At 47.4% G+C, this 27,584-nt stretch overlaps 1 protein-coding gene across 1 annotated transcript in view; it reads right to left on the bottom strand.

Annotated features, from left to right (window-relative positions):
* The window catches only part of adamts17 (ADAM metallopeptidase with thrombospondin type 1 motif, 17), a 143,547-nt gene that overhangs the window by 19,758 nt on the left and 96,205 nt on the right, over positions 1 to 27,584 (bottom strand). Inside the window, exons 13-18 of the mRNA XM_041787855.1 lie at positions 23,924 to 24,093; positions 23,365 to 23,492; positions 20,265 to 20,385; positions 15,594 to 15,674; positions 14,444 to 14,601; positions 13,804 to 13,963 (exon numbers count right to left, since the gene is read on the bottom strand). Of these exons, the coding sequence (XP_041643789.1) occupies positions 13,804 to 13,963; positions 14,444 to 14,601; positions 15,594 to 15,674; positions 20,265 to 20,385; positions 23,365 to 23,492; positions 23,924 to 24,093 (818 nt within the window). The remainder of the gene's footprint in view (positions 1 to 13,803; positions 13,964 to 14,443; positions 14,602 to 15,593; positions 15,675 to 20,264; positions 20,386 to 23,364; positions 23,493 to 23,923; positions 24,094 to 27,584) is intronic.

Here is a 27,584-nt window from a genome sequence, read left to right as displayed (position 1 = left end):
CTATGGTCTGGTTTAAGAGCAGGTCTCAGCACTGAGACGGTCTGGTCTATGGTCTGGTTTTAGAGCAGGTCACAGCACTGAGACGGTCTGGTCTATGGTCTGGTTTTAGAGCAGGTCACAGCACTGAGACGGTCTGGTCTATAGTCTGGTTTTAGAGCAGGTCACAGCACTGAGACGGTCTGGTCTATAGTCTGGTTTTAGAGCAGGTCTCAGCACTGAGACGGTCTGGTCTATAGTCTGGTTCTAGAGCAGGTCACAGCACTGAGACGGTCTGGTCTATAGTCTGGTTCTAGAGCAGGTCACAGCACTGAGACGGTCCGGTCTATAGTCTTGTTTTAGAGCAGGTCACAGCACTGAGACGGTCTGGTCTATAGTCTGGTTTTAGAGCAGGTCTCAGCACTGAGACGGTCTGGTCTATAGTCTGGTTTTAGAGCAGGTCACAGCACTGAGACGGTCTGGTCTATAGTCTGGTTCTAGAGCAGGTCACAGCACTGAGACGGTCTGGTCTATAGTCTGGTTTTAGAGCAGGTCACAGCACTGAGACGGTCTGGTCTATAGTCTGGTTTTAGAGCAGGTCACAGCACTGAGACGGTCTGGTCTACGGTCTGGTTCTAGAGCAGGTCACAGCACTGAGACGGTCTGGTCTACAGTCTGGTTCTAGAGCAGGTCACAGCACTGAGACGGTCTGGTCTACAGTCTGGTTCTAGAGCAGGTCACAGCACTGAGACGGTCTGGTCTATGGTCTGGTTCTAGAGCAGGTCACAGCACTGAGACGGTCCGGTCTATAGTCTGGTTTTAGAGCAGGTCACAGCACTGAGACGGTCTGGTCTATAGTCTGGTTCTAGAGCAGGTCACAGCACTGAGACGGTCTGGTCTATGGTCTGGTTTGAGAGCAGGTCACAGCACTGAGACGGTCCGGTCTATGGTCTGGTTCTAGAGCAGGTCACAGCACTGAGACGGTCTGGTCTGTGGTCTGGTTTTAGAGCAGGTCACAGCACTGAGACGGTCTGGTCTATGGTCTGGTTCTAGAGCAGGTCACAGCACTGAGACGGTCTGGTCTACGGTCTGGTTCTAGAGCAGGTCACAGCACTGAGACGGTCTGGTCTATGGTCTGGTTTTAGAGCAGGTCACAGCACTGAGACGGTCTGGTCTATAGTCTGGTTCTAGAGCAGGTCACAGCACTGAGACGGTCCGGTCTATGGTCTGGTTTGAGAGCAGGTCACAGCACTGAGACGGTCCGGTCTATGGTCTGGTTCTAGAGCAGGTCACAGCACTGAGACGGTCTGGTCTGTGGTCTGGTTTTAGAGCAGGTCACAGCACTGAGACGGTCTGGTCTATGGTCTGGTTCTAGAGCAGGTCACAGCACTGAGACGGTCTGGTCTACGGTCTGGTTCTAGAGCAGGTCACAGCACTGAGACGGTCCGGTCTATAGTCTGGTTCTAGAGCAGGTCACAGCACTGAGACGGTCCGGTCTATGGTCTGGTTTTAGAGCAGGTCACAGCACTGAGACGGTCCGGTCTATAGTCTGGTTCTAGAGCAGGTCACAGCACTGAGACGGTCCGGTCTATGGTCTGGTTTTAGAGCAGGTCTCAGCACTGAGACTGTCCGGTCTATGGTCTGGTTCTAGAGCAGGTCTCAGCACTGAGACGGTCCGGTCTATAGTCTGGTTCTAGAGCAGGTCTCAGCACTGAGACGGTCTGGTCTATGGTCTGGTTTTAGAGCAGGTCTCAGCACTGAGACTGTCCGGTCTATGGTCTGGTTTTAGAGCAGGTCTCAGCACTGAGACGGTCCGGTCTATGGTCTGGTTTTAGAGCAGGTCTCAGCACTGAGGCGGCCCTCCTCATGGTGACCAGTGATTTGTTTTTAGCGGCAGATAGAGGGGAGGGAGCCGTTTTAATTCTTTTAGATCTCGGTGCAGCCTTTGATACGGTTGATCTCAGTATTTTAACAGATGGTCTTAGAGACTGGGTGGGCATCCTGGACTCTGCTCTTAGCTGGTTTTACTCTTATCTTTTAGAGCAAACCTTTGGGGTCACCATAGGTAGCCACTCCTCCTCTACCTCTACTCTTACCTGTGGTGTCCCGCAAGGTTCGGTTTTAGGTGTGATTTTATTTTCTATTTATATGCTGCCTCTTGGCCACATCATTCAGAATCATAAAGTCTCCTTTCACTGCTATGCAGACGACACACAGATAGACCTGCCCCTGAGACCTGAGGACCCAGGAAGCCTAGCTGCTGTCACAGGTTGTTTAAATGATATCACCTGCTGGATGGCTCAGAACTTTCTTCAACTCAATAACTCAAAATCAGAATTAATACTTTTTAACATTCAAAATTCCACCCAGCTCATACAGTCCAATCTCAGCTCCCTCTCAGAAAACATCAGACCCACAGCCAGAAATCTAGGAGTCATGTTTGATTCGGAACTGACTTTGGCCACCCATATCAGTAAAGTTGTCCAGTCATGTTTCTTCCACATCAGAACTATCGCCAAAATAAAATCAGTCCTCAGCCACTCAGACCTTGAAAAAGTCATCGATGCACTCATCTTCTCCAGACTCCACTACTGTAACTCTCTTCTCCCTGGTATCACTCAGAAATCCCTCTCCCACCTTCAGTTAGTCCAGAACGCAGCAGCTAGGCTTCTAACTGGTTTTAACAGACGCCATCACATCACCTCCATATTAGCATCCCTCCACTGGCTCCCTGTAAGTCTTTGAATTGATTTTAAGATTTTACTCATCACTTTTAAAGCACTGAAGGGCCTGGCTCCAAACTACCTAACAGAACTTTTAACCCCTATGAGCCCGGCCGCAGCCTTAGATCCTCGGGCGGGGGCCTCCTGGTCGTTCCAAGGTCGAGGCTTAAGACTAAAGGTGGCGCCTCAATTTTGGAACGACCTGCCTGAGGAGATAAGGCATGCAGAATCAGTGGCATCTTTTAAATCACTTCCTAAAACTCATTTTTATAGACTAGATTTATGTGACGCTGTCTTCTGTCTTATACTGTTCCCCATCTTTTTCCCTTTTCTCTACTTCTCTGTCTAATCTGTCCTTAAAGCCTCTGTATCTGCTCCTCTCAGCTTTGTCTTTTATGCTTATTGAATGTTTTGTGATATGTCCACTTCTCATACTTGGTTTTTAGAGCCCCCCCTGCTTTTACTGCTTTTATTTTCCTCCTTACCTTTTGATCTATATTCCTTTCCGTCTCTTCCTAATATTTCAAACACTTTTACATTTCTGGTCTTTGGGTCTCTTTTTTGTAGTTGGTTCCTGTGTTGCCTGGATTGGTCGCGGTTATTCTGGGTTTTTCTTTTCTTTTCTTTTTCTTTTTATTTCATTTTTTTTCTTGGTCCTCACTCTTATTACAAAATGTTTCATATCTGGGTTTTTATGATGTCCTCCTAAATTGACATCCTCATTTTTTGTGCTGAGAATGTTCAGCTAGTTTTTGTGATGTTGGAGTTGTGTTGGCCTGTTGTTGGGGTTTCGTCCTTCCTGTGATGTCTTGCCGTTGTGTTTGATGCTTTCTAACAGTGATTCTGCTTATTGTCAAAGCACTTTGTTAACCTCTGTTTTAAAGGTGCTATACAAATAAAGTTTATTATTATTATCATTATATCTATACTGGTGCTGGTATCTATACTGGTGCTGGTATCTATACTGGTACTGGTATCTATACTGGTGCTTGTATCTATACTGGTGCTGGTATCTACATATACTGGTATCTACATATACTGGTATCTATACTGGTGCTGGTATCTATACTGGTACTGGTATCTATACTAGTACTGGTATCTACATATACTGGTATCTATACTGGTACTGGTATCTATACTGGTACGGGTATCTATACTGGTGCTGGTATCTATACTGGTGCTGGTATCTATACTGGTACGGGTATCTATACTGGTGCTGGTATCTATACTAGTACTGGTATCTACATATACTGGAATCTACATATACTGGTATCTATACTGGTGCTGGTATCTATACTGGTACTGGTATCTATACTGGTGCTGGTATCTACATATACTGGCATCTATACTGGTGCTGGTATCTATACTGGTACTGGTATCTATACTGGTACTGGTATCTATACTGGTGCTGGTATCGACATATACTGGCATCTATACTGGTGCTGGTATCTATACTGGTACTGGTATCTATACTGGTACTGGTATCTATACTGGTGCTGGTATCTACATATACTGGTATCTATACTGGTACTGGTATCTACATATACTGGTATCTATACTGGTACTGGTATCTATACTGGTACTGGTATCTATACTGGTACTGGTATCTATACTGGTGCTTGTATCTATACTGGTGCTGGTTTCTATACTGGTACTGGTATCTATACTGGTGCTGGTATCTACATATACTGGTATCTATACTGGTACTGGTATCTACATATACTGGTATCTATACTGGTACTGGTATCTACATATACTGGTATCTATACTGGTACTGGTATCTATACTGGTGCTGGTATCTATACTGGTGCTTGTATCTATACTGGTGCTGGTTTCTATATTGGTACTGGTATCTATACTGGTACTGGTATCTATACTGGTGCTTGTATCTATACTGGTGCTGGTTTCTATACTGGTACTGGTATCTATACTGGTGCTGGTATCTACATATACTGGTATCTATACTGGTACTGGTATCTACATATACTGGTATCTATACTGGTGCTGGTATCTATACTGGTGCTGGTATCTATACTGGTGCTGGTATCTTTACTAGTACTGATATCTACATATACTGGTATCTATACTGGTGCTGGTATCTATACTGGTGCTGGTATCTATACTGGAACTGGTTTCTATACTGGTGCTGGTATCTATACTGGTGCTGGTATCTATACTGGTACTGGTATCTACATATACTGGTATCTATACTGGTGCTGGTATCTATACTGGTACTGGTATCTATACTGGTGCTGGTATCTATACTAGTACTGGTATCTACATATACTGTATCTATACTGGTACTGGTATCTATACTGGTGCTGGTATCTATACTGGTGCTGGTATCTATACTAGTACTGGTATCTACATATACTGGCATCTACATATACTGGTATCTATACTGGTGCTGGTATCTATACTGGTACTGGTATCTATACTGGTGCTGGTATCTACATATACTGGTATCTATACTGGTACTGGTATCTACATGTACTGGTATCTATACTGGTGCTGGTATCTATACTGGTACTGGTATCTATACTGGTACTGGTATCTATACTTGTGCTTGTATCTATACTGGTACTGGTATCTACATATACTGGTATCTATACTGGTGCTGGTATCTATACTGGTGCTTGTATCTATACTGGTGCTGGTTTCTATACTGGTACTGGTATCTATACTGGTGCTGGTATCTATACTAGTGCTGGTATCTATACTGGTGCTTGCATCTATACTGGTGCTGGTTTCTATACTGGTACTGGTATCTATACTGGTGCTGGTATCTATACTGGTGCTTGTATCTATACTGGTGCTGGTATCTATACTGGTACTGGTATCTATACTGGTGCTTGTATCTATACTGGTGCTGGTTTCTATACTGGTACTGGTATCTATACTGGTGCTTGTATCTATACTGGTGCTTGTATCTATACTGGTGCTGGTATCTATACTGGTACTGGTATCTATACTGGTGCTTGTATCTATACTGGTGCTTGTATCTATACTGGTGCTGGTATCTATACTGGTACTGGTATCTATACTGGTACTGGTATCTATACTGGTGCTGGTATCTATACTGGTGCTGGTTTCTATACTGGTACTGGTATCTATACTGGTACTGGTATCTATACTGGTGCTGGTATCTATACTGGTGCTTGTATCTATACTGGTGCTGGTATCTATACTGGTACTGGTATCTATACTGGTGCTTGTATCTATACTGGTGCTTGTATCTATACTGGTGCTGGTTTCTATACTGGTACTGGTATCTATACTGGTGCTTGTATCTATACTGGTGCTTGTATCTATACTGGTGCTGGTATCTATACTGGTGCTTGTATCTATACTGGTGCTGGTTTCTATACTGGTGCTTGTATCTATACTGGTGCTGGTTTCTATACTGGTGCTGGTATCTATACTGGTGCTTGTATCTATACTGGTGCTGGTTTCTATACTGGTGCTTGTATCTATACTGGTGCTGGTTTCTATACTGGTGCTTGTATCTATACTGGTGCTGGTTTCTATACTGGTGCTGGTATTTAAACTGGAATCATTACTGGTGGTGTATTGGTGTTAGCTCTGTCTGGTCTCAGAGATGACCCGGTTCTGTCTCAGCAGCCTATAAAGACCTGAATAACCCCACGACTGGTCTGACATCCAGAGTAGATTTAGGGTGTATTCACACCTGGCTCAGTTGGGGCAGTTGTTCTGAAACAGTGCGAACCCCCCCCCCCAGGTCCAGTTCGTTTGGACATACGTGAACACAGCAATCGCACTCGGATGTGGGACAAAACAAGAGGGTTGAGATCGCCAAAATAGGGTGGTCTCGGCTCGCTTCCATTCAAACCCTGTAGCGGTTCCTTTGCAGTGAGAACACGATCACCTCAGGAACCGGCACAGCTGACTCATAGCTGTAGTACACACTGTAGCCGTGGGGGCAGTAATGCGCCCGGCTCAGTTAAAACAACAGAAGAAGAAGGAGTAGAAGAATCAGCAACAGCAGAAGAAGAAGAGAAGGCGATCTGAGTGAAATGAGTCGTGGCTCCGTGAGCGGCACGTCTTCGTTTGAACAAGCGCATCAGCACATTATTTTCCAGACGCAGTGTTGACTGTCAAAAAAATGCCTGTTTTGTTGATGTAGCGAACACTGGTACATTAGCCTGATGAACGCTATAAAAAAACTAGCCACACACGCTGCTGATGCTCCATGGCTGTTGTTTTCCTCCGTGGAAAGCGGTTAAGAGCCTGAATGAATGAATGAAGATAAGGAAACTCCCCCGCCTTCTGAGTAAGATTTCTGACCAATGAGAGACGAACTGGACCGCATGTGGCATTTGTTTACAACTTTGGACCGCAAGAGACTTTTGCTGTGTGAACAAAGCAAACGAGCCACAGGTGTGAATACACCCTTAAAGTCGTTTATCTCATTCTGGTAACTCTGGTTCTTTATCAGTTAAACTGGGAGTTTACGGCGTGCTCTCGGAGTGTTTCTCAAACCCCTCCGTCTTCTCAAATCAGTCCGCATCGCAGCGTCTCTCCAGCGTTGGTCCTGTGTTTACAGAAGCTCCTGACCATGATGTCAAATCAAAACCGTGGATGGGATGTGGAGCAGATAGTTAAACTCTAATCCAGCATTAAAAAGAGCTGAAATGAGCAGCAGTGGCCCCGCCCCCCCACAGAGACACAGACCGCTAATCCACCAACACCTGACCTCATCTCCTGGATGAGAGCAGTCGACCTGGACTTCAAAGTCCTGGTGTTCATACATGTGCCTGAAATATTTTGAGCGCTGGATCCCAATATTACGGAGAAATAAGAGGATAAGAGGAGCAGCTCTGGAGATCAGCGGTGGGGAGTCTGACGATTAGGTTTGCCCTCTGCTCCTCCGTCTGTGTGTCCAGCACGCTGCTGCTAATTGGCTCGGATTAACCGCTGGCTCCCTTTGTCCAAACTCTCTCATCCTCCCCCAGTCCCCCCATGACTCCAGTCTGCTCTCTCACAGTCCAGGCCCCTACAGGGGAAATCCTGGACTGCTTTAACTACTGGTTCTATTAATAAAAGCCATTTTTCTTTTAAAGACTATTTTTCTGAGACTGGGATCCATCCCACTGTGTCAAGGACTCATCTATACGTGGGCGCCAGCTCTACCCTCTGAGCCAAACTGGACCCCAAACTCATTCTACGACTATCAACCAAGACTGTACCGGTTCACAGAGGTCTGGTTTGGCTCCTAGCTCAGAGGAGTATCATCTGACTATCCCTAGATCCATCTAATTATTTCAACCCGTCAGCAGAAACAGCTCTGGTTTTTCCAGCTTGTGTTGGTTTACTAGTACGACCTGTAGAGGGCAGTTTTGAGCTGGTTACTCCAAAAAAGTAATCCAGTACACACTACTAGTTACTTAGTGACTCTGTCAGTTACATGACTTCTTCAGTCATCAGAGATCTTCTGGAACTTCTGAACAATCCAGCATTAACCCTCACATCTCCCCACACTAGTGTAATACAACGGCACTATTTAACGCAGTCAAAGGCGTAAGGATACGTGAGTGATGTGGGTCTCAGTGTATCTGTGCTCCAGGAGAAGGCAGTGATAATTTCATCCACTAAAACTCCAGCTAGCCAAAAACAGATCTATGATGACTGAATCGACTTCAGGTCTAGATTTCATCAGACATTCAGAATCGCTGATATTTCTGCCCTGTGGGTAAATCTGACAAAAACAAAAACATCTGCATCTATTCTGCCGCTCAGCTGTAGAAAGCAGGGACCCCAGGTCTGCAGAGAACACACTACCACAGTCTAGTACCAGATTCAGGCTGGAGAACCAACGCTTGGACTAAAACGAGACTAAGATGTGAGGACTTTTTTTTAATGGACTAGATCTAGACTAAAATGTTTTTGAGTTTTAAGGGCATGTAGACAGACCGAACCAGACTAAGGGCATGTGGATGGACCTAAACCAGATTAAGGGCATGTAGACGGGCCGAACCAGACTAAGGGCATGTGGATGGACCTAAACCAGATTAAGGGCACGTAGACGGACCGAACCAGACTAAGGGCATGTGGATGGACCTAAACCAGATAAAGGGCATGTAGACGGACCGAACCAGACTAAGGGCATGTGGATGGACCTAAACCAGATTAAGGGCATGTGGATGGACCTAAACCAGATTAAGGGCATGTAGATGGACCGAACCAGATTAAGGGCATGTAGACGGACCGAACCAGACTAAGGGCATGTAGACAGACCGAACCAGACTAAGGGCATGTGGATGGACCTAAACCAGATTAAGGGCATGTGGATGGACCTAAACCAGATTAAGGGCATGTAGACGGACCGAACCAGACTAAGGGCAATTAGATGGACCGAACCAGACTAAGGGCATGTGGATGGACCTAAACCAGTTTAAGGGCATGTAGACGGACCAAACCAAACTAAGGGCATGTGGATGGACCTAAACCAGATTAAGGGCATGTAGACGGACCAAACCAAACTAAGGGCATGTGGATGGACCTAAACCAGATTAAGGGCATGTAGACAGACCGAACCAGACTAAGGGCATGTAGACGGACCGAACCAGACTAAGGGCATGTGGATGGACCTAAACCAGATTAAGGGCATGTGGATGGACCTAAACCAGGCTAAGGGCATGTAGACGGACCGAACCAGACTAAGGGCATGTAGACGGACCGAACCAGACTAAGGGCATGTAGACGGACCGAACCAGACTAAGGGCATGTGGATGGACCTAAACCAGACTAAGGGCATGTGGATGGACCTTAACCAGATTAAGGGCATGTAGACGGACCAAACCAGACTAAGGGCATTTAGACGGACCGAACCAGACAAAGGGCATGTGGATGGACCTAAACCAGATTAAGGGCATGTAGACAGACCGAACCAGACTAAGGGCATGTAGACGGACCGAACCAGACTAAGGGCATGTAGACGGACCAAACCAGACTAAGGGCATGTAGACGGACCGAACCAGACTAAGGGCATGTAGACAGACCGAACCAGACTAAGGGCATGTGGATGGACCTAAACCAGATTAAGGGCATGTGGATGGACCTAAACCAGATTAAGGGCATGTAGACGGACCGAACCAGACTAAGGGCAATTAGATGGACCGAACCAGACTAAGGGCATGTGGATGGACCTAAACCAGTTTAAGGGCATGTAGACGGACCAAACCAAACTAAGGGCATGTGGATGGACCTAAACCAGATTAAGGGCATGTAGACGGACCAAACCAAACTAAGGGCATGTGGATGGACCTAAACCAGATTAAGGGCATGTAGACAGACCGAACCAGACTAAGGGCATGTAGACGGACCGAACCAGACTAAGGGCATGTGGATGGACCTAAACCAGATTAAGGGCATGTGGATGGACCTAAACCAGGCTAAGGGCATGTAGACGGACCGAACCAGACTTAGGGCATGTAGACGGACCGAACCAGACTAAGGGCATGTAGACGGACCGAACCAGACTAAGGGCATGTGGATGGACCTAAACCAGACTAAGGGCATGTGGATGGACCTTAACCAGATTAAGGGCATGTAGACGGACCAAACCAGACTAAGGGCATTTAGATGGACCGAACCAGACAAAGGGCATGTGGATGGACCTAAACCAGTTTAAGGGCATGTAGACGGACCAAACCAAACTAAGGGCATGTGGATGGACCTAAACCAGATTAAGGGCATGTAGACAGACCGAACCAGACTAAGGGCATGTAGACGGACCGAACCAGACTAAGGGCATGTAGACGGACCAAACCAGACTAAGGGCATGTAGACGGACCGAACCAGACTAAGGGCATGTAGACGGACCGAACCAGACTTAGGGCATGTGGATGGACCTAAACCAGACTAAGGGCATGTGGATGGACCTAAACCAGATTAAGGGCATGTGGATGGACCTAAACCAGATTAAGGGCATGTAGACGGACCAAACCAGACTAAGGGCATTTAGATGGACCGAACCAGACTAAGGGCATGTGGATGGACCTAAACCAGTTTAAGGGCATGTAGACGGACCAAACCAAACTAAGGGCATGTGGATGGACCTAAACCAAATTAAGGGCATGTAGACGGACCGATCCAGACTAAGGGCATGTAGACAGACCGAACCAGACTAAGGGCATGTAGACGGACCGAACCAGACTAAGGGCATGTAGACGGACCGAACCAGACTAAGGGCATGTGGATGGACCTAAACCAGATTAAGGGCATGTGGATGGACCTAAACCAGATTAAGGACATGTAGATGGACCAAACCAGACTAAGGGCATTTAGATGGACCGAACCAGATTAAGGGCATGTAGATGGACCTAAACCAGACTCAGGGCATGTAGATGGACCTAAACCAGATTAAGGGCATGTAGATGGACCTAAACCAGATTAAGGGCATGTAGACGGACCAAATCAAACTAAGGGCATGTGGATGGACCTAAACCAGACTAAGGGCATGTAGACAGACCGAACCAGACTAAGGGCATGTAGACGGACCTAAACCAGACTAAGGGCATGTGGATGGACCTAAACCAGTTTAAGGGCATGTGGATGGACCTAAACCAGATTAAGGGCATGTAGACGGACCGAACCAGGCTAAGGGCATGTAGACGGACCGAACCAGACTAAGGGCATGTAGACGGACCGAACCAGACTAAGGGCATGTAGACGGACCGAACCAGACTAAGGGCATGTGGATGGACCTAAACCAGACTAAGGGCATGTGGATGGACCTAAACCAGATTAAGGGCATGTAGACGGACCAAACCAGACTAAGGGCATTTAGATGGACCGAACCAGACAAAGGGCATGTGGATGGACCTAAACCAGTTTAAGGGCATGTAGACGGACCAAACCAAACTAAGGGCATGTGGATGGACCTGAACCAGATTAAGGGCATGTAGACAGACCGAACCAGACTAAGGGCATGTAGACGGACTGAACCAGACTAAGGGCACGTAGACGGACCGAACCAGACTAAGGGCATGTAGACGGACCGAACCAGACTAAGGGCATGTAGACGGACCGAACCAGACTAAGGGCATGTGGATGGACCTAAACCAGACTAAGGGCGTGTGGATGGACCTAAACCAGATTAAGGGCATGTGGATGGACCTAAACCAGATTAAGGGCATGTAGACGGACCAAACCAAAATAAGGGCATTTAGATGGACCGAACCAGACTAAGGGCATGTGGATGGACCTAAACCAGACTAAGGGCATGTAGACGGACCGAACCAGACTAAGGGCATGTAGACGGACCGAACCAGACTAAGGGCATGTGGATGGACCTAAACCAGACTAAGGGCGTGTGAATGGACCTAAACCAGACTAAGGGCATGTGGATGGACCTAAACCAGTTTAAGGGCATGTAGACGGACCAAACCAAACTAAGGGCATGTGGATGGACCTAAACCAGATTAAGGGCATGTAGACGGACCGATCCAGACTAAGGGCATGTAGACAGACCGAACCAGACTAAGGGCATGTAGACGGACCGAACCAGACTAAGGGCATGTGGATGGACCTAAACCAGATTAAGGGCATGTGGATGGACCTAAACCAGATTAAGGACATGTAGACGGACCAAACCAGACTAAGGGCATTTAGATGGACCGAACCAGACTAAGGGCATGTGGATGGACCTAAACCAGTTTAAGGGCATGTAGACGGACCAAACCAAACTAAGGGCATGTGGATGGACCTAAACCAGATTAAGGGCATGTAGACGGACCAAACCAGACTAAGGGCATTTAGATGGACCGAACCAGACAAAGGGCATGTGGACGGACCTAAACCAGTTTAAGGGCATGTAGACGGACCAAACCAAACTAAGGGCATGTGGATGGACCTGAACCAGATTAAGGGCATGTAGACAGACCGAACCAGACTAAGGGCATGTAGACGGACTGAACCAGACTAAGGGCATGTAGACGGACCGAACCAGACTAAGGGCATGTAGACGGACCAAACCAGACTAAGGGCATGTAGACGGACCGAACCAGACTAAGGGCATGTGGATGGACCTAAACCAGACTAAGGGCGTGTGGATGGACCTAAACCAGATTAAGGGCATGTGGATGGACCTAAACCAGATTAAGGGCATGTAGACGGACCAAACCAAAATAAGGGCATTTAGATGGACCGAACCAGACTAAGGGCATGTGGATGGACCTAAACCAGACTAAGGGCATGTAGACGGACCGAACCAGACTAAGGGCATGTGGATGGACCTAAACCAGACTAAGGGCATGTGGATGGACCTAAACCAGACTAAGGGCGTGTGAATGGACCTAAACCAGACTAAGGGCATGTGGATGGACCTAAACCAGTTTAAGGGCATGTAGACGGACCAAACCAAACTAAGGGCATGTGGATGGACCTAAACCAGATTAAGGGCATGTAGACGGACCGATCCAGACTAAGGGCATGTAGACAGACCGAACCAGACTAAGGGCATGTAGACGGACCGAACCAGACTAAGGGCATGTGGATGGACCTAAACCAGATTAAGGGCATGTGGATGGACCTAAACCAGATTAAGGACATGTAGACGGACCAAACCAGACTAAGGGCATTTAGATGGACCGAACCAGACAAAGGGCATGTGGATGGACCTAAACCAGTTTAAGGGCATGTAGACGGACCAAACCAAACTAAGGGCATGTGGATGGACCTAAACCAGATTAAGGGCATGTAGACGGACCGAACAAGACTAATGGCATGTGGATAGACCTAAGTCAGATTAAGGGCATGTAGACAGACCGAACCAGACTAAGGGCATGTGGACGGACCTAAACCAGATTAAGGGCATGTAGACGGACCGAACCAGATTAAGGGCATGTAGATGGACCTAAACCAGACTAAGGGCATGTAGATGGACCTAAACCAGATTAAGGGCATGTAGATGGACCTAAACCAGATTAAGGGCATGTAGATGGACCTTAACCAGACTAAGTGTATGTAGATGGACCTAAACCAGATTAAGGGCATTTAGATGGACTGAACCAGACCCTTACTAGTCCCTGTTCATAACTGGACTGATGTGAGCTTGTAAATGTGCTCGCCATGAGTGCGTTACCTCCTCCACACTGAACGGTGCAGTCCTGCCAGCTGCTGTGGGTCCAGATGTAGAGATACTCCGGCTCTCTCTGCTCCTCGCCACTACGGTCCTGGGACGTGTTCAGAGACACTGTGTACTCATAGTGGATCCCGTAGCTCTGGTCGTGGAAGAGCAGCACCTGGAAACACCACAGAAACCAGAAACTGACCAATTACAGCCTCTCTCTGCTCCGGTTTGAAGCCTCCACTTCTGCTCCTGAGAGGCTGTGCTGTTGTTTGTTGATGCTTAGACCTGTGTACTGCTGTCTGACAGTCCTGCTGGAACTCAGGTAGGTTGTCTACTCCCCTCCATCACACCTGTTCTTGTATTTTTTTGTATTTTTTAGGGAGTCAGGGACCGCAGATGGAAACAAACTTTTAGGCTAATTGGCATATTTACATAAATGTTGGTTATGCTCTGTCCCTGTAAAATAAACAAAATCTATTGGACTAGAGGAGCACTGATGTAGAGTATTACAAGCTTCTGCAGTGGAAGGTTTCCACCAGTCATTGCTTCATGTAAAAATCTTTCACGAGCACACCTGCAGGACGGTGTAGTCTGAAAAACAGCCTTTGCACACAGAGGACATCTTTAATAACAGGTCAGTCTAGCTGTTTACCATCAGATGTAGGGGGGTTTTGGTGGGTCCTTTGGCAGACATCTTCTCCCACAGTCCCCTCCTTACATAGCGGACCGTGGTTCCTGCCAGCTCAAACTCTCCAGGGAGCTCAATCTTCCAATCGCTGTTGATAGACCTCTTACTGGAGTCTTTGAGGGCTGTGAAGAAGAAACTGAAGATCAGGTTCTACCCATGGAGAACATCACTGCTAAATGATCTTCAGGTGTTCTTGTTATTCCTGTACTTTGATTTTATGAAGATTTCTTTGTTTACACCTGACATTCAACAGGACTTTCTGGGACCACAAGAAGACAGATGGAGAAAGTGTGAAGGGCCAGAAAGGAGACAGGTGGAGGAAGTGTGCAGGGACAGTTAGGAGGCAGGTGGAGGAAGTGTGCAGGGACGGAAAGGAGACAGGTGGAGGAAGTGTGCAGGGACAGAAAGGAGACAGGTGGAGGAAGTGTGCAGGGACAGAAAGGAGACAGGTGGAGGAAGTGTGCAGGGACAGAAAGGAGACAAGTGGAGGAAGTGTGCAGGGACGGAAAGGAGACAGGTGGAGGAAGTGTGCAGGGACAGAAAGGAGACAGGTGGAGGAAGTGTGCAGGGACAGAAAGGAGACAGGTGGAGGAAGTGTGCAGGGACAGATAGGAGACAGGTGGAGGAAGTGTGCAGGGACAGAAAGGAGACAAGTGGAGGAAGTGTGCAGGGACAGTTAGGAGACAGGTGGAGGAAGTGTGCAGGGACAGTTAGGAGACAGGTGGAGGAAGTGTGCAGCGACAGTTAGGAGACAGGTGGAGGAAGTGTGCAGGGACAGAAAGGAGACAAGTGGAGGAAGTGTGCAGGGACGGAAAGGAGACAGGTGGAGGAAGTGTGCAGGGACAGAAAGGAGACAGGTGGAGGAAGTGTGCAGGGACAGAAAGGAGACAGGTGGAGGAAGTGTGCAGGGACAGATAGGAGACAGGTGGAGGAAGTGTGCAGGGACAGAAAGGAGACAAGTGGAGGAAGTGTGCAGGGACATAGGTAGCATACTTCTGATGAGGCCATTGTGATTCATGATAATAGTTTTGTTTAAATGCACGCTGGCAGCTAGCATAAACATGATTTTGAAGACTATCTTGTACACTTATATAATTAAAACATGCCTGATTACCCAGAAAGCTGTGCGACGGTTTGTCCTCCACCACTTTGATTCGTCTGGCTCCAGCGGGGATCACCACGGCCTCGATGTAACCTGATAAACAAATCAAATCTACCGTTTAAACATCCACAGACAGTCATCAACACTTTAGCACAGAAACAGCTCAGGACAAAAGCCAGACAAACCTCAGCTGTTCTGTCTGACATTTGATTTTTACAGACACAGAGATGGCTGCTGACTTCTGAGTGACTGAGATGACCAGAATCAGTCCTTGATCAATCGATCATTAATCCATTTATGGGTCTGACTTCATCACAAGTCTCTCTTTAGTGCTTTGTAGCAGAGTTAGAATACCATACCAGTGTTTTTGCACCAGTGTTTGCCATTATGACTGATATTAGCAACATACGAAGAGGCTAGCGGTGCCAGACCTGGTCACATTCCAATGAGGGGGAAAAGCTGTTAAAGATGCACTGCTAGTCTCTTAGCTGGAGGCTATTTCACCCCCATCCATTCTCATCTCTAGCAGGATTACTGCACACAGCATGTAGGGACACCTAACCATGAGCTAAGAGGCTAGCAGTGCCTCTTTCACAGCTTTTCTCCCTCATATTGTCCTAAACATGCTCTTCAAGGACACGCTGTTATAAAACTTAGAGCAGTGTTACTCAACCCTGCTCAACCAAAGAGCAAAACTGTTGAAAAAAACCTTTGCAAGAGCCACAATCTAAGTGGTAAAAGGTGGCAAGAATGGTTGAAAGTAGCAAAAAAAATAGGTTGAAGGTGGTAAAAATGGTCAAAAAGTAGGAAAAAAAGGGTGAAAGGGGGCAAAGTACACAGAAAGTGGTTAAAAAGGGGAGGAAGTGGCAAAAACATTGCAAAAATTAGTGAAGAGTGACTGGAACAGGCAAAAAGCAGCAAAAAAAGTGGGAAATGTGGGGGGGGTACTAGAGAGATTGAACGATGACACAGTCCATGCACACTGGCTGCTATTCTTTATCCTGCCTTTTCAGTAGGTAGGAGGAAGTAGTTTTAGGTTTTTTGGAAGGCACTGCACGCTGACACTGATCAGGTATGAGGGGATTTAAACACGGTGCATTCCCTGTAGGACCTTCATGAACATGAGCGTGCAGAAACACAGGGTTAGTCCTGAGAATGGTGCATGTTCTGCTGGATTACAGAACGCACACATGTGAGGAGCTGCTGATCGTGGACTAATTCAGTCATCTCCATCCTGCAGACAGAGCAGCCTGTCTCTTCAGCATTAAAGGACAATTTCACAGAAACAGACAGCAGAACGGCTTCATACTTACCGCCAGGTCAGAGTCACAGTGAGACGGGGAGGATGCAGAGGCATCTGACCAACACGCTTAAGAACACACACCAACAACACACCAGCAAACATTTTGACAAATGAACACGAAGGGGGAAATGCAATGTGGGCGGAGTTTTGTTAAAAAGCTGAGGTGTGATGGCGCCGTGTTTCACTTCAGGATTGTTGAGACTAAAAAGCAAAACCACAAAGATTTCAAACCCTGAAGTTCTTCATGTTTGAGCTCTGGCCTGTCTTTATTCTCAGAACAGTTAATATTGGACTGATGGACGCAGGGCTGCCATGCTGAATATTGACCAAACTGTTCAGTCCTCCAATAGGAGAGCAGCGTTTGACCACTGAAGAATTTTCTGGAGACGCCATCGACAAAAACTCGATCTTGCGTCCTGGTTTATTCACATTTACCTGAGGAACACCCCTCCACCAGTCCTGTGAGGAACAACACAGACTCTCAGCGAGGGCGAGCTCTGATCCCGGCCCCGGCATCCAGCCCCGCCTCTTCTGTGATGTGCCAGGATGCCACAGACTCACCATGGTCCTGTTTAGGGGAGTTTCCAGTCTGGACTAGATTCCATGGACCTGCTGCTCCTGCTCCAGTTTAACCTGCTGTACTGGTCAAACTGGTCACCAGTGCATGGATGTGAATGCCTTTTTAAACCATCTAGGTAACCCACCACCGCCGCTGCCGCCGCCACCGTGCTCTTTGCATTCCCTCGTGTTCATTTAGAAAATGTTGAGAGCCCTGCTTGGAAACTGATCCTGCACAGATCTTTCCTCAGGTTTGCGTAACTTAGATCCACACTCACACTCCTGAAAGCCCACCGGCACCGTCCGACAGCCCGCCACCGCCGCCGCCCTGCACACCAACACTTACACACAGACGTCTGTGGGCTCACCTGGGTTTAGGGGCTGCAAATACCAACCGTGTGATGTTTGTATTGTACTGTAATGACAAACATGAAACATGCTGAGCTTTATTAGAGACGGCTGTTTTCTCGCCGTCCTCTGCTGGCAGCAGCAGTGGCGAGGAGAAGGAAACGCCTCGGCTAAATGGAATGGGCTGCAGCTAAATGGAATGGAATGCACTCGTCTGGTCTGGATAATGAGGTAAGGAGGTCAAACAGCTGCTTATGTAAGAGGGAGAAACCCGGGGGAGCCCACAGATAAGAGCTGACATCATCTACCTACGAGCACGCTCAGACACGGCCGTGCACCTTACATGAGAAACACTTGGGCACTCTGGGCTTAGCCATCACACACGTAGAAACCCTCTTACACTGCCTAGAGGTGACTGCAGGAGACAGGAAGGTGATAACATGACCTGTGGACTACGCCAGTGTGTGCATGCACACGTGCACACGCACAAACACACACTAACTCCTGTCCCCTAATCAACCCCCCCATGATGTAGGCACTGCTGCAGAGAGAAAGGAGTTATTGATTCATCCAATCACATCAATCGCTGCAAGAGGAACAGTCAGAATAAACACCATCAAGGGTCACTGGACAGCAGAAGCCCTGTAGTACGGAGGCCCTGAAGGTCAAAAACATGTCAGTGAACACTAAAATATTTCACAGCATGCAAAAACATTTCCTGACATTTAAAGAGTTGTAACAGCAGACGCTGCTTTAACCTGGTTAGCTGGTGAGGCATTACGACACGAGGGTCATAGAGTCAGACTTCTGTCACTGATTCCTCTGAGCTGGGTCAGGATGTTTATGGATGAAGTCACGTGACGAAGGACAACAGGAAGTGACTTCTGTAATAACGGCGCTCTATCAAAATGCCAAAGCTGTTGAACACCTCTAATATCCGGTCAAAAAAACAAACAAGGTTTGAGTCCTGAAAGCAGAGGAAAACTTTAAAAGCTCTCAGAGAACTGGATTAAAATCCTCCGTTTTAAGTCTGGAGGGGCGGAGTCAGACAACGCTCACATACAACCCGCTTCTACCGAGAGGTCCGGTTTGGATCAGTCCCGTTTGTTACGGTAAACCCTGATCTCACCCGTGTCTCCTCAGCTGATGTCCATCCAGTGTCTCTCGTTGTCACGAGATATTAGTCTCTTTTCAGAGATCCAGGTCATTTAGCTCACCTCAGTAGAGCTGAATTAAAAAAAAAAAGAAAAAAGAGAGGAAACTGGCTCTCAAACAGGAGCCTGCAATCATTGTTCATTTAAAAGAGTTGGTTCATCTATGACAAAAGAGCCGGTTCATTTATGAAAAAAAGAGTCGGCTCAGGTCTGAAATAAAAGAGTTGGCTTGATTCTGAAATAAAATGCCGGCTCGTTGACGAATCAAAAGAGCTGGCTCGTTTCTGAAATAAAAGAGCTGGCTCGTTTTTGAGTTAAAAGAGTCTGCTCATTTCTGAAATAATGAGTCGGTTTGTCTCTGAAAAATGAGCCTGCTCGCTTCTGAAATAAAGAGCCGGCTTGTTTCTGAATTTAAAAAGTCGACTTGTTTCTGAAAGAAAAGAGTCGGCTTTTTTCTGAATCAGAGAGCTGGCTCGCTTATGATATAAAGAGCCGGCTCTTTTCTGAAAAAAAGAGTCAGCTCACTTATGAAATAAAGAGCCGGCTCTTTTCTGAAAAAAAGAGTCAGCTCACTTATGAAATAAAGAGCCGGCTCTTTTCTGAAAAAAAGAGTCAGCTCACTTATGAAATAAAGAGCCGGCTCGTTTCTGAAAAAAAGAGTCAGCTCACTTATGAAATAAAGAGCCGGCTCGTTCCTGAAATAAAGAGCCAAGTCCTTGCTGAATTAAAGATCCGGCTCGTTTCTGAAATGAAAGAGTCGGCTCGTTTATGAAATAAAGTGTTGGCTTGTTTCTGAATTAAAAGAGTCGGTTTGTTTATGAACCAAAAGAGCCGGCTCGTTTCTGAAATAAAAGAGTCAGCCTGTTTCTGAATTAAAAGAGTCGGTTTGTTTATGAACCAAAAGAGTCAGCTCGCTTATGAAATAAAAGAGTCAGCTTGTTTCTGAATTAAAGAGAAGGCTCATTTCTGAGATAAAGAGTTGGCACGTTTCTGAATTAAAAGAGTCGGTTTGTTTCTGAAATAAAGAGCAGGCTGTTTGGCGATGGTGTGTGCTACTCCACACTCAGGACGTTGAACAGGAAATGGTCATTGTAGAAGAATGAGAGGAAATGTTCTCAGAGATCTGCTCCAGAGTGACGAGTGCTGATAGGCCAGAACTTCCCAGCACATAGCAGAGAGTTTTTGTTTCCATGTGGATGAAGATTGATGTAAAAACGAAGCACGTGTTGGTGGGATTATTACTCAGAAACAGCCACCTCTGTGTGGGCGGGGCCTAAATCTAACTGCAGCTGTAGAGCAGGTAAAGGTGTTAACACTCACCCATCCCTTTGGTGTGGTTGAAGTCTCCTCTCACGATCTTACAGGAGCGCCCGTCTCCGTTACAGACGCCACAGCGGTCCTCTTTGGCCGAGGAGCCGATGATGCCGTCACAGCCGATTTTCTAAACAGAAAAAAAGCCTGGTTTTATTTTTATTATTACTGTTAGCCTGTTAAACATCTAATTTTTAATCAGGACTCAGGACCAGCTCCTCAAGAACCTGCAGGGGTACTACCCACCACAGGTCTACATGATCAGTGACCACCTGAGGCTGGTTTCTCACATCATCAACAACACAGACTGGGTGAGAGAGGAGAAGTGGGTGGGACAGTTCCACCTATCTAAAGTCAAATAAATATTAGTGGTGTTGAAAATAATTATTTCCCCGATGCATCAGGATGCAGATGTGGATGATTCTGCAGAGGCAGCTCAGAACCCGAGCAGGTGGAGGCTGCAGGTGTATTTTTCCACTGCAGCTAACTATCAATAGTAACCAGCTTCCTTTATAAACCTACTACCCTACTTTCAGTGCATTTAAACAGTAGTCTGATTTTAAATGTCTCTGCTGCAGCAGGAATCAAATGGGATGCTACTAAACCAACCAGCCAGCATCTCTCTGCCAGTCCAGTCCAGATGAAGACGTCCCAGACCGTCTCTGATCAGTCTGAGCGATCAGATGTTTACAGTGGAGCGATGGGAGCAGGCTTTGGTTTCAGAGGCCATGTCTTTTTTTTCCATTTCCTGTTGTTTTAAAACATAAAAACGGTAAGAGTGTACCAAATGAAGAGCTTTGTCCAGCAGTGACGGATCCAGGAGTCAGTGCTGCACATGTGCGCCATGATAATCACATCCACATTAGACTTTCTGGACCAGCCTCTCTCTGGTGTGTCTGGGCCGGGAGCATGGGGAATTCCTCCCAAATGTTTCACATCCAACTTCTCCAAATAAACACGAGGACTGATCGTGGTGGGGTCGTCGTCGTCGTCGTCGTCGCTCCTCGAGGGAGCAGAAGTTTATCGATCCACTCCACAGTGATACATGCATGAATGACAGAGGAACGTTAGGACTCCCAGCAGACAGCACAGCTCAGTCTGGGACATCTGATCATTAATTTCATGGCTCATTGTTTTATTTCAGTGATTACAGCTGTGTCAAACCCTGCAGAGGTCACCGGGTGCAGAAAAGACCGGAACTTCTGAGCTTTATGTTGAAAGTCTTTCAGTTTCTGGACGACAGACTGACATATCCAGGACAGCCCTCTTCTTTAGACCTTAACTAAAGATGGTGACTCCAGAATTAACAGCTTTTCTCTCTAATATTGTCATAAACATGGTTTTAATGGACTCTGATAGACCTAATCCTGTAGGGTACTGGTTTTACTGGAATCATGACTTGGGGTCTAGACTGGCCTGCTGGATGGAATGTCATCCTTTGAAGATTTACTCAGGTTATGTTTGTTTCAATACAAACACTCGGTTTGATAATCTGAAACCTATAAGTTTGACAAATATGCAGAAATAAGAAACCAGTAAGGGGGGCGGTAAGTGTTCACAGAAGAGTAGGAGAGGTGACATTTGTGCAGGTTTAATTAAACATATAAAGTTTGCTGAAACAGGACAGCGTCACAACGTCCTCCATCAGTCACCTCTATGGTCTCTGTCTGCAGAGGTCTGACAGCTTCAGCCCACACCCTTCTGTACACAAGTGATCAATTACAATACCAGTCCACTCCTGTTTATCAGCAGGATTGCTGAGATTCAGATGACAGTTACACCCTCAAAACCGCCGTCATGTCTACTGTTGGAGGACTGGGACTGGTCCAGAGAACCAGACATGTTCAGCTGGGTTCATCAGCTGACTCTACTCCAGGACAAAAGCAGTGTCACACACATAAACACCAACTATATTTCCTCTGTTTTATTCCTTTATTAGCAACTTTGGAAAAGACGGTGAACCTGGTAGGAGCGAGGGAAACTGTGGTCTACTATTCAGCAAAGAATAAAGACGCCAACGTCTCAAGCCTCACCAACATTCTATCCTTGCCATTGATGGTGTCTTCCTTTAATGTTATAATACATTCCATCCTTGCCATTGATTTTATCCTTTGAAGCCTATAAAACATTCCATCCTTGCTGTTGATGGTGTCATTCTTTAATGTTATAATACATTCCATCCTCACCTTTGCATTATCCCTTAAAGCCCATAAAACATTCCATCCTTGCCGCTGATGGTGTCGTCCTTTAATGTTAAAAAAATTCCATCCTGGCCATTGATATTGTCATATTTTGTTATACGACATTCCATCCGTTCCTTTGAAATTATACTTTAAAGCTTAAAAAACATTCCATCCTTGCCTTGGATGGTACCATCCCTTGAAGCCTATAACATATCCCATTTTTGCCTAGTGCAGGTTGTTCGGTCTAGGTCCCCAGGTGTCATCCAGTCTAGCCACGGCCCCACAAGGGTTGCTGTCTGGTCTATAAATGGTATATCAGTGTCCCCATTAAAAGGATGTTTGTCAAAAAACGAGGGACAAAAGAGGGTCAGCCAGACTCTAAGCTCAGCCCTAGACTCCTCCAGACTCTGGTCTCAGTCCTAGACTCCTCTAGATTCCGGTCTCAGTCCTGGACTCCTCTAGACTCCGGTCTCAGCACTAGACACCTCCAGACTCTGGTCTCAGTCCTAGACTCCTGTCGATTCAGGTCTCAGTCCTAGACTCCTCTAGACTCTGGTCTCAGTCCTAGACTCCTCTAGACTCCGGTCTCCCTTAATCTGTCTAGACCTGTAGTAGGAGGTCTGCAGGACTAAGTCATCAGTGATCTGGATCAGTTCCTCTCCAGGTAGACCAGCTCACCTGTGTTTCAAAGTGTAGGATCAGAGCTAGTGGATGTAGAACTGTTCTGATGATGACTGCAGCGCCCCCTGGAGCTCTAACAGACTAACTTCACTGTGTTTGCACTGATTTGGATTACATATCTGCTAACAACCCATAAGCCCCAGGAGGAAGATGTGCCTGGTTTTAAAAAGGCTGTGAACGAAGCTGATGGTGAGTTTGTCTGATTGTTGCCATGGTGACGGCTGTACAGCATCATGCATGTGTACCTGACACCTCCCGTTAACACACAGGTCTGCCTCGTACGGTCCACACGGCGTCCCGTCCATCACTCTGTCGGCCATCAGCACAGACACATCTCGACCCACGGGGCTGCAGAACAGCACGCACGGCTTCTCTGTTTACACAAACACACAGGGTAGGGGCGGGGAAATGTGGCGGTACGGTAACGGTGAGAATGAACGAGGACAAACACCTCCTACTGACATAAAAGATCAACTATGGCGAACAATGGAGGGGAAAATCCCCCAGCATCCTTAGCTTCACTAATATTCCAACAATGTCATCCTTTACAGCCAATAAAATATTCCATCATTGCCTTTTACATGCAGGCCAGTCTAGGCCACACCCTCTCTCACTGTGAAGCCATGCTGTTGTGACTTGATTGGCATTGCCTCACTTTTTCTGTGGAATGCTGTTACAGTGTGTTTTTACCCTGTGCCAACTATTTTGGAACAGTTTCAGGTGTCAGATTAACTCTGTGCTTCTTAAGCCTGCAGATGAGCGCTAACACGGCGGCGGTCAATCAGGTGGTCGTGTCTCTCTCACCGTCGTTGATCACCGCCGTCAGCATGCTACCCTTCTTCTTGCTGGCATGGCGGTCGTAGGAGAGACACTGCAGGTCTCTGAAGCTGGGGGCCCCTTTAGGACACGGGGGGCCTTCACACGCTTTGTGCTCCACGCTGGCCCTCTGACAGTGTCGCCCTCCGGGACCAGGACTGAAACACAAACATTCACAGTGATTCATTCAGGAGGAGACACAGAAAAGTAGAGGAGCTCCTCACACTTCTCCGACAAAGGACTGTGAACAGGGACAGGTCTCTGGTATATCTGAGTCCTAACAATGATAGATAATGAAGAGATGAAGCTGAAGAAGAAAGGAGGAGGTCAACAATAGCAGATGATCCAGGTGGACAATAAAGTCCCTCCTCCTCCTCCTTCCACATCGACCATGGAGCTCAGAGGATGAGATGCTGAGAGACAGCTCTGATCCCTATGGAGGACTCTGGAGGACATGGGTGTTTATATCTCCCTTGGAACATACCGGAGCCCCCCCCAAACCCCCCACCCCTATTAGCAGGTCTCAGTCCTAGACTCCTCTAGACTCTGGTCTCAGTCCTAGACTCCTCTAGACTCTGGTCTCAGTCCTAGACTCCTCTAGACCCTGGTCTCAGTCCTACACTCTTCTAGACTCTGGTCTCAGTCCTAGACTCCTCTAGACCCTGGTCTCAGTCCTAGACTCCTCTAGACTCTGGTCTCAGTCCTAGACTCCTCTAGACTCTGGTCTCAGTCCTAGACTCCTCTAGACCCTGGTCTCAGTCCTAGACTCCTCTAGACTCTGGTCTCAGTCCTAGACTCCTCTAGACTCTGGTCTCAGTCCTACACTCTTCTAGACTCTGGTCTCAGTCCTAGACTCCTCTAGACTCTGGTCTCAGTCCTAGACTCCTCTAGACTCTGGTCTCAGTCCTACACTCTTCTAGACTCTGGTCTCAGTCCTACACTCTTCTAAACTCTGGTCTCAGTCCTAGACTCCTCTAGACTCTGGTCTCAGTCCTACACTCTTCTAGACTCTGGTCTCAGTCCTAGACTCCTCTAGACTCTGGTCTCAGTCCTAGACTCCTCTAGACTCTGGTCTCAGTCCTAGACTCCTCTAGACTCTGGTCTCAGTCCTAGACTCCTCTAGACTCTGGTCTCAGTCCTAGACTCCTCTAGACTCTGGTCTCAGTCCTAGACTCCTCTAGACCCTGGTCTCAGTCCTACACTCTTCTAGACTCTGGTCTCAGTCCTAGACTCCTCTAGACTCTGGTCTCAGTCCTAGACTCCTCTAGACTCTGGTCTCAGTCCTAGACTCCTCTAGACCCTGGTCTCAGTCCTACACTCTTCTAGACTCTGGTCTCAGTCCTAGACTCCTCTAGACTCTGGTCTCAGTCCTAGACTCCTCTAGACTCTGGTCTCAGTCCTAGACTCCTCTAGACTCTGGTCTCAGTCCTAGACTATTCTAGACTCTGGTCTCAGTCCTACACTCTTCTAGACCCTGGTCTCAGTCCTACACTCTTCTAGACCCTGGTCTCAGTCCTAGACTCTTCTAACCTCTGGTCTCAGTCCTAGACTCCTCTAGACTCTGGTCTCAGTCCTACACTCTTCTAGACTCTGGTCTCAGTCATAGACTCCTCTAGACCCTGGTCTCAGTCCTAGACTCCTCTAGACTCTGGTCTCAGTCCTAGACTCCTCTAGACTCTGGTCTCAGTCCTACACTCTTCTAAACTCTGGTCTCAGTCCTAGACTCCTCTAGACTCTGGTCTCAGTCCTAGACTCCTCTAGACTCTGGTCTCAGTCCTAGACTCCTCTAGACTCTGGTCTCAGTCCTAGACTCCTCTAGACTCTGGTCTCAGTCCTAGACTCCTCTAGACTCTGGTCTCAGTCCTAGACTCCTCTAGACCCTGGTCTCAGTCCTAGACTTCTCTAGACTCTGGTCTCAGTCCTAGACTCCTCTAGACTCTGGTCTCAGTCCTAGACTCCTCTAGACTCTGGTCTCAGTCCTAGACTCCTCTAAACTCTGGTCTCAGTCCTAGACTCCTCTAGACTCTGGTCTCAGTCCTACACTCTTCTAAACTCTGGTCTCAGTCCTAGACTCCTCTAGACTCTGGTCTCAGTCCTACACTCTTCTAGACTCTGGTCTCAGTCCTAGACTCCTCTAGACTCTGGTCTCAGTCCTAGACTCCTCTAGACTCTGGTCTCAGTCCTACACTCTTCTAAACTCTGGTCTCAGTCCTAGACTCCTCTAGACTCTGGTCTCAGTCCTAGACTCCTCTAAACTCTGGTCTCAGTCCTAGACTCCTCTAGACCCTGGTCTCAGTCCTAGACTCCTCTAGACTCTGGTCTCAGTCCTAGACTCCTCTAGACTCTGGTCTCAGTCCTAGACTCCTCTAGACCCTGGTCTCAGTCCTAGACTCCTCTAGACTCTGGTCTCAGTCCTAGACTCCTCTAGACCCTGGTCTCAGTCCTAGACTCCTCTAGACTCTGGTCTCAGTCCTACACTCTTCTAGACCCTGGTCTCAGTCTTAGACTCTTCTAACCTCTGGTCTCAGTCCTAGACTCCTCTAGACTCTGGTCTCAGTCCTACACTCTTCTAGACTCTGGTCTCAGTCCTAGACTCCTCTAGACTCTGGTCTCAGTCCTAGACTCCTCTAGACTCTGGTCTCAGTCCTAGACTCCTCTAGACACTGGTCTCAGTCCTAGACTCCTCTTTACTATGGTGTCAGGTGTAGACTCCTCTAGACTCTGGTCTCACATGTAAACTCTTCTAGACTCTGGTCTCAGTCCTGGACTCTTCTAGACTCTGGTCTTAGTCCCAGGCTCTGCTAGACTCTGGTCTCAGTCCTGGACTCTCTAGACTCTGGCCTTAGTCCCAGACTCTGCTAGACTCTGGTCTCAGTCCTGGACTCTTCTAGACTCTGGTCTCAGGTGTAGACTCCTCTAGACTCTGGTCTCAGGTGTAGACTCCTCTAGACTCTGGTCTCAGTCCTAGACTCCTCTAGACTCTGGTCTCAGTCCTGGACTCTTCTAGACTCTGGTCTCAGTCCTAGACTCCTCTAGACTCTGGTCTCAGTCCTGGACTCTTCTAGACTCTGGTCTCAGTCCTAGACTCCTCTAGACTCTGGTCTCAGTCCTAGACTCCTCTAGACTCTGGTCTCAGTCCTAGACTCCTCTAGACTCTGGTCTCAGTCCTAGACTCCTCTAGACTCTGGTCTCAGTCCCACACTCCTCTAGACTCTGGTCTCAGTCCCACACTCCTCTAGACTCTGGTCTCAGTCCCACACTCCTCTAGACTCTGGTCTCAGTCCTAGACTCCTCTAGACTCTGGTCTCAGTCCTAGACTCCTCTAGACTCTGGTCTCAGTCCTAGACTCTTCTATACTCTGGTCTCAGTCCTAGACTCCTCTAGACTCTGGTCTCAGTCCTAGACTCCTCTAGACTCTGGTCTCAGTCCTAGACTCCTCTAGACCCTGGTCTCAGTCCTAGACTACTCTAGACTCTGGTCTCAGTCCTAGACTCCTCTGAACTCTGGTCTCAGTCCTAGACTCCTCTAGACTCTGGTCTCAGTCCTAGACTCCTCTAGACTCTGGTCTCAGTCCTAGACTCTTCTAGACTCTGGTCTCAGTCCTAGACTCCTCTAGACTCTGGTCTCAGTCCTAGACTCCTCTAAACTC

This window comes from Cheilinus undulatus, linkage group 1 (assembly GCF_018320785.1).
Source record: "Cheilinus undulatus linkage group 1, ASM1832078v1, whole genome shotgun sequence".
Lineage (NCBI taxonomy): Eukaryota > Metazoa > Chordata > Actinopteri > Labriformes > Labridae > Cheilinus > Cheilinus undulatus.
The sequence above is the reverse complement of the archived record's forward strand: the minus strand, read 5'-3'. Positions and strand labels throughout refer to the sequence as shown.